The sequence below is a fragment of the Triticum dicoccoides genome, unplaced genomic scaffold, assembly GCF_002162155.2.
Source record: "Triticum dicoccoides isolate Atlit2015 ecotype Zavitan unplaced genomic scaffold, WEW_v2.0 scaffold174004, whole genome shotgun sequence".
Lineage (NCBI taxonomy): Eukaryota > Viridiplantae > Streptophyta > Magnoliopsida > Poales > Poaceae > Triticum > Triticum dicoccoides.
Genome location: NW_021222827.1, coordinates 1 through 7,354, shown reverse-complemented (window position 1 = coordinate 7,354; position 7,354 = coordinate 1). Strand labels below are relative to the sequence as shown.

Sequence of the window (7,354 nt, the reverse complement as noted above, 5' to 3'; positions counted from 1 at the left end):
AGGTAATAATCACTTGTTTTGTATATTTATGGACGTTTACCATATATGTTGTAGCGGCTTCCTGGAACCTGGTCCCCACTGTGCCCAATTTCTAAAACTTAGCAAAAAAAGTATAGTACTTAACATAAGACAAAAACATAACGCTCATATGTTTTTTAATACAACAAGCGACCTCATCAGTTTCCATTAAAGAAGCAGCCAATCGAACTTACAAGAGTTTTGAACCAAAAGGAAGCTAAAACAACTAAAGCAAGCTCGATAGGAAAGGGACCGTAACTTACTAATTACATGCACCAGGAAGCAGGATACCTCAACAACGACTCCAGGAAGCAACCTTTGCAAATTCAACATTCACATTCAATCCTGAGCACAACAGGGTTCCAACCATGGCATACTTCACATGTATTGCAAGAAAATCCTAGGTGTTCACCCCAGCATTAAACATATAATTAATTGTCATATAATAATCTATTATTTCATAACAAGGGGAAATGAACCTAGAATTTTAATTTGTTATGATAAATAAGACACGTCAGATTCCAAAAGAAGCAAATGAGATCATATTAGTGTGACAAATATAATATTGTCAATTATTCAGAAGGTAGAAAAACATTCACTGATTACAGACACACAATGGAATGACATATGCTCCATTTATTTTATAGATTAGGATGCATATCTAGGAACTCAACCATGTCCTTCACTTGTGCACTGGTCTTTGGGGTAATTAACAAATGTCTGTCTTAGTAGTGGTTGTTCTCCCAGAACTGAGCCTGGAGATAGTCTATTGTGTTCTTTTCCACCTGAAATGCCTTGGCAAGAACATCATCTGATATTGGTGGGTCTGACCCAAATACTGCATTGGCAATTGTGATAGCCCCTGGGTTCTGGCTGCTTAGCGCGGCAATTGCAACAGCAGGCAGGTGGGGGTTGGGGTTGAATTGGAAGTGGATGAGCCCCACGGGGAAGACAAACACATCACCTTTGTTGAGCACCTTGGAGAAGAACTTGTTTTTGTTGGGGGCGGGCTGGTTGGATGTCACAAAGCCAACGTACAGTGTTCCCTCGAGCACCGTGAGGATCTCAGTGGCGCGAGGGTGCGTATGTGGTGGGTTTTGGCCCAAGGGAGCATAGTCGATGCGCGCAATTGATATGCCGAGGGTGTTCAGTCCAGCAATCTGCATGACGTTGATCAAAGTGACGTTGGATCCAACCTTGTTTGGCACCCTAGGCTTGTCGAGGTTGGCCGCCTTGAAGAAGTCATCTGCATTGACCTCCATCGGGTTCTTGCAAACAAACCCATTGACACGGACTGGGGGCAAAAGAGATGTACATGTAAGCTCAGATTTTACATTGTTTCGACTCGCATATAATTACCAGAAATAGATTTCAACATATGTATTTGGTGAAAACATGATGACAAAACGGATAGTACCTGGTGAATTCATGTCGGCGACACAAAAGTCCTGGAGTGGGCTAGGATCAGAAGCAGTGGCCTGCCATGAGACTAACGCAAGAAGTGCAGCAAGGAGGAGAAAAGAAGAGGAGGATGCCATTTCGTTTTAGTGTCTTTGGCTCTTCTGTTCTCTCGTCTTCCTATTTCTGTTTGTGGCGTGAGTGACGATGGTTTGAACATGCAGGGGATGCATGTGTTTATATAGGCGCAGAACTCGTGAGTAATAGACAAAGTCAAGTGCAACCGATCAACAGATTGAAATGGTCTCCGGCTGCTGATTAAACTATTTTGCATAACTTTACAGGTTCCCTTTAAGACACGTTTTCCCTTCAAAGAAGCAATGTGAAACTCTCTCCTGAGTCGCCACAATGCATGCAGGGCTGGTTCCAGGAAAAGTCACCACCCGTCGCCATTTAGGAAATTATTTTGAAGATAAGAAACAGCGACAAGATAAACAAATGAAATTCCACTACTTTAATTAGATACAGTATCACATACTTGGTCAGAATATGAACTGGTGGTCTGGTGTGTATGCACAAAGTTAGTTAAAGAGCAGTTGAGAAAAGCCAAGTCATGTAAGGCCATCAAATATTGTCACGTACTCATGCGTGGGCTTGATTCATGGGTGCCTGCATGACTTCTTAAGAGATATAAACTGACTACTACTCCTGTTCTTTCCATAAGTTGATATAGAATAATGTGTGCAATCGAGGTTTTCAAACTATAAAATTATATATTTGCCTGTAGATTTGTCATGAAACCCAGCAACATAAGACGACACGGCATATTGTGTGTGAAGAAGGAAGAAAGCGAGGCGCCTCGATCCACACATGAATCCACCTAATACATCTGCTATATGTAGCAGCCCCTGTACGTTATCATCACGTCAAATCTGGTATTTACTTGGTTAGATGTCTCTCGAAGTGGTTGAGTATTTTCAGGAGGAAGCAGCGGCATTAGTGGAGGAAGTGCCCAACCAAAAGGAGAGCTGCCACAGAGGCCATGATGATGGAGAGCAGGAAATTTTCATATGATCTTAGCAAGACTAGTTAACATCTTGCAAGGACTTTTATCAACCTGTTCTATCCAGAAGTTATTATAAAATATATGCAATCTATCTTTTCAAACTATGACCACTAATATAAACAAAATATATATTTTCCAACAGATTTGTCATGAAATCCAGCAACATAAGACAACACGGTAGCTAGCGGATTGTGCCGACAAGGAAGACATCGACGTGCGTCGATCCATGCACGAATCCACCTAATACAATTGACATATGTAAACAGTGCATCCAGTTACTAGGCTGGGTGGCCACACATAAACTGATTAATTTGTCAGAGGTGCGCGTTGGTAGGTTTGTGAAGGAAAAGATCAAGATATTTCCATCAGACAAATAAAATGCTTCTATCACAAGCTTGTTACAAAGAGCCAACTCAGATAATAATCTGTTCTCGTATATTTATGCATACTGTCTATATATGTCGGACCTGGTTTCTGGAACCTGGTTTGGTGTGCCTAGTTTCTGAAATGTAGCAAAAATCATATTTCTAGTTCTAAATTTAAGAAGAAAAAATAACGATCATAAGTTCTTTTTAGAGAATTTGCCTCCTCATCAATTTCCATTAAACAAACGGCTAATCAAATTTACAAGAGATTGGAACCAAAAAGAAGCTGAAACAAGACATGCAGGAAAATAGAGCTATCAGCAACCAAAAGAGCAGGTTCACAGCGGAGGAGCAATAAACTAAGTCTCACATGCACCAGAAAGGGAGTGACCACAAGAACAACTCTACTAAGAAACTTTTGCACATTCAAGTTTTCACACTACAATCCTGAGCACAACCGGGTTCCAACCATGGCCTCAGGCATACTCCTCCTGAATCACCAGATTGATCTTTAACACCCTTTCTTCAACCCTTCCCCCATCTCGTGTTTCTGCAAAATGCTCCAACTATTAGGCTCTAGAATACGACAACATGATCATCTAGGATTTTTTTTTTATTAAAGCAAGCCGAGTTCCTAGTTTCCATATTGTCCAATGAATTGTTGTCTCCCCCACAGATAACCAATTTCCACAAAGACACGGGAAAATAGTTATTCCACACACTAGACAATGGCGCCGGCAATAACAACGGCGACGACATGATCAATGGGGACGATGATGACCCTAACGACGGAGAATATGATTTGGAGGATGAGGAGGAAGGAAGCCTTGGCCCCGATGAGTATGACGCTTTCGAGCTACCCCTTGAGGTACCCCAGCTCAAAACTATGTGCAAGTGATTGGCTAGTACGACCAAAAGCATCAAAAAGAAGTCCCAACATCTCAAGACCGAAGAAGATGAGCTAAACGACATATGGAACGAGCTCCTTAGGGCCGAGCAGGCCCGAGAACAAGCTCGAACAGACTGGTGCTAACAGATCTTACCCCATGGCAACTTGCTAGACTAGATGGATGCGGAGACCGAGGACAGTGCGCTTTCAAAACGTAACTGGGTTGAAAGCCTCGACCGTCCTCCCTAGTGCAGAGACCGACAAATAGGCACTGAAAAATATGCCTTCGAGGCGCATGGAGCCCGAGGTGGAGTCAATCCACCACGGACCACCACGAGATACAAACCCAAGGGGAAGTGGCCCTTAAGCTCCGAAACCCCACATCAATCAACCTACAAGTCTCGGCAATGCCCACCTGCTAGACAGACAGGATATTTTGCGTAGCTAGCAAAGAATGGCGATGTGCGCGACTACACTTGCGACTGCACAACAACGATGTCGGACGTACGCCACACGACTGCAAGTGTCTGAGGAGCTACACACCCTCGATGCTTTACAAATGAGTTCATGCAACACCAGTTCCCTGCTAATCCCATAATAGGAAGGGTGATGTAGCACAACAGTAAAAAGTATTTTCCTCAGTTAAGAACCAAGGTTTATCGAACCAGTAAGAGTCCACAAGCTAGCAAGATAAGCAGCACCTGCACACAAACAAAATAAATGCTTGCCCCCAACTTGGCAAGGGGGTTGTTAATCCCCTCGTCTTGCTAGTTACAAAGTTAAAAGCAAATAGTGATAGACAATGATATGTCAAATGGCAAAATAGTAAAGAGAGCAATAGAGCAACACAAATAATAATAGAGAATGGACCCGGGTGCCATAGGTTCACTAGTGACTTCTCTCTCGAAAGCAGGTAATGGCATAGTAAACAAATTATTGTTGGGCAATTGACAAATAAATATCATTCATGGCATAATCTTGTATAGGCATCATGTGCATGACAATTAGACCATAATCCATCTGCATCTACTACTATTACCCCACCCCAAGACCGCTATCCAGCATGCATGTCACAGTGTTAAGTTGGCAAGAAATAGAGTAACGCAATAAGCAAGATGACCTGATGTAGCTCAACAGAAAGAAACGTAGCAATAAGATCAATCCCCGTTGTTTTATCCTTAGTAGCAACAACACATCATGTGCCTTTGCACCCTTTTTGTCACTGGGCAATATCACCGTGAGGTTGAACCTACTACTATGCACCACTCCCTCTAAAGAATTACCCATCTATCTCGGCCAGGGAAGACAAATAACTCAAAACGTACACATAGTTACTTAATCATACAACAAAGAAACTCCAATTCTATTCAATGAACAATCTGGTCATAAATCCACAAATCATCGGATCACAACAAAGACACCATAAGAATTACATCGGATTGATCTTAGAGGAGATCATTGTATTGAAGATCCAAGAGAGATAGAGAGAGAGAAGAAGTCATCCAGCTGCTACTATGGAACCGTAGATCCTGAAGTAACTACTCAGACATCAACATGGAGGCAGCAAGGTTTATGCAGATGGCCACCCAACGGTTTCCCCCTCCGATAGAGCTCCAAAACAGGGCTCCAGATGGGATCGGTTCGGAACAGAGACTTGCAGTGGCGATAAAATTCTCTTGTTTGTCTCTCTGAGGGTGTCGGGAATATTGGGAATTTATAGGACAAGAATTATGTCATACGGAGCTGCAGGGGCCCCACAAGCCTGGGTGGTGGACCAGGGGTTAGGCTGCACCCCCGGGCTTGTGGGCCCCTTGTCCATCTTCTAGTCAATTAGGTTGCCCACGCATCATAACCAATGGCAGACATGACTAGGAAGAGAAATCCTCCTCCCTCCTCCCACGAGGTGACCGGGGGGACCCTCAATCCCACTGGCCCTCACCGCCGCTTGACGGTGCGGTCAGGAAAAGCCCAACCATCTCCGCCAGCGGTGGGGCCTCTGGCTCTTCTTGCCCATGCGGGGCTGGTGAGGGCCGGTGACCTGAGCCAGAACATGGCGGGGGCCGTGTGCCATGGTAATATAGTGGGTGGACGCTGTGCTCCACCACCCTGCTGCCCAGTTGCCTGGCAGCTTGGTGGATGGGCGCGCCTGGGCGCTTGCGACGACGGTGATCTAGGCTTCTAGATCTAGATCCGGACGACATGGGTTACGGGCAGCTGCCCCCGTCGTGGCCTCTGCTGGTGGTGGTGGAGGCGTAGCAGCAGTAGAACAAAGGGCGGGCTGGTTAGCTTCGGTTGCTCCGACGGCGGACAACAGCGAGCTCGAAGGTGGGATCCCCGGTGAGCAGTTTTGGTCGATGCCGGCGTTTCACGGGGTTGTCCTCGCCGGTGGTCGGGTGTCGTTGGTGGTCTCGCGTGTTGAGCTATGCCGTCCGCCGAGGTGGGGCAGCACATGGGGTGCTCGGTGGGGAGGTTTGTGAGAGGGATGGCGGTGCAAGGGTGTGCTGGTCGTGGATGCCTACGTCCTCTCCCCTTCGTCCCCCTTTCCATGCATGTGCGCGCTGCCATAGCTCCAGCGGTGTTCTAGGCAGGACATATGCTTCGGCCCCGTAGGTTGGGGGCTGCCTTTTGGACCAAAGCCGAAAACTTTGGCTGGTCTTGGAGGGGTTTGAATGCAGGGCGGCAGCCCTGGCGGCAGGAGGCGCGACATTCCTAGGCGGAGTGTGCGTCTCAGGTGCGAGCGGGCAGCCATGGCCACGCGGGTGGCTTGGTTGCGGGTGTTTAGCGGAGCTAGGGTGCGGCGGAGGTGTGAACGCTGGGGTGCATCACTTGCCCAATCCGTGTACTGGCCGATGGTGGCAGCATCTATTGACGTCGTATCCTTCCTGTAGGCTTCGTCGCGGCGTTCTGGCTCCTTTCATCATGCTCCGGATGAAAAGTTGATCTACATGATCGGGCGGTGGCGGCTATCAGTGGTCGTACCCTTCTGGGAGACACCATTTTGGAGTCCTGGCTTCATCGTTGTTGGTCACACCTCTTCATTGTGGTTCATGGTGGAGGTCTCCATCGGCTCCAAACGGTCTTTTTCGCATATGTGTAGTTAGTTTGGTAGTCGGTGGGGTGGTGTGTTAGTGCCTGACACCTTTGTATCTTGTCTTGCGTGTGTGTTGTGTGCGGTGGTGGCGTGTGTTTATATCGGTCTACACGGTTGTAATGCGGTGATGGTTGCTTTATATAATATAAAGCGGGGAACCCCTTTTTCGTCATAACCGATGGCAGACATTATAGTGCCACAGATGTATTGCACACAAGCACTATATATGAGGAATTTCCCAACGTGTTCAACCAAACCAGCAAACTTACATTAAATTACTAGATAATCGTCTATTGTATCGGAGAAGGGGAAAAAGAACCCTGAATTTTCGCTCGTTATGGGAAATATGATACATAATAACCAAAATAGCATACGGCATCATATCAGAGTGATGAAAAAAGATATTGTTGATTATTCATAACATTGAAATACATTCATGGCTTACAGACACACAGCGGCATGACATATTCTCCATTTATTTTATAGATATAAGGATGCTCGAGATATTCAATCAAATCCTTGATTTA

At 45.7% G+C, this 7,354-nt stretch overlaps 1 protein-coding gene across 1 annotated transcript; it reads right to left on the bottom strand.

The window, feature by feature from the left end:
* Nucleotides 1–551: 551 nt before the first annotated feature.
* Nucleotides 552–1,608, bottom strand: LOC119344574 (germin-like protein 8-11). Its single transcript, XM_037614966.1, has 2 exons — nucleotides 1,436–1,608; nucleotides 552–1,312 (listed from the first exon to the last, which is right to left on the bottom strand). Exons 1-2 carry the CDS (start codon nucleotides 1,554–1,556, stop codon nucleotides 744–746), a joined length of 690 nt encoding a protein of 229 aa, XP_037470863.1. The 5' UTR covers nucleotides 1,557–1,608; the 3' UTR covers nucleotides 552–743.
* Between the last annotated feature and the right edge of the window lie 5,746 nt (nucleotides 1,609–7,354).

Bases quoted from the DNA above. Each gene is read 5' to 3' on its own strand.
- LOC119344574 (XM_037614966.1), bottom strand. From the start codon at position 1,556: ATGGCATCCTCCTCTTCTTTTCTCCTCCTTGCTGCACTTCTTGCGTTA. The intron at 1,313-1,435 runs GTACTATCCGTT...TTTTGCCCCCAG, and splicing joins CGCCGACATGAATTCACCAG to TCCGTGTCAATGGGTTTGTT.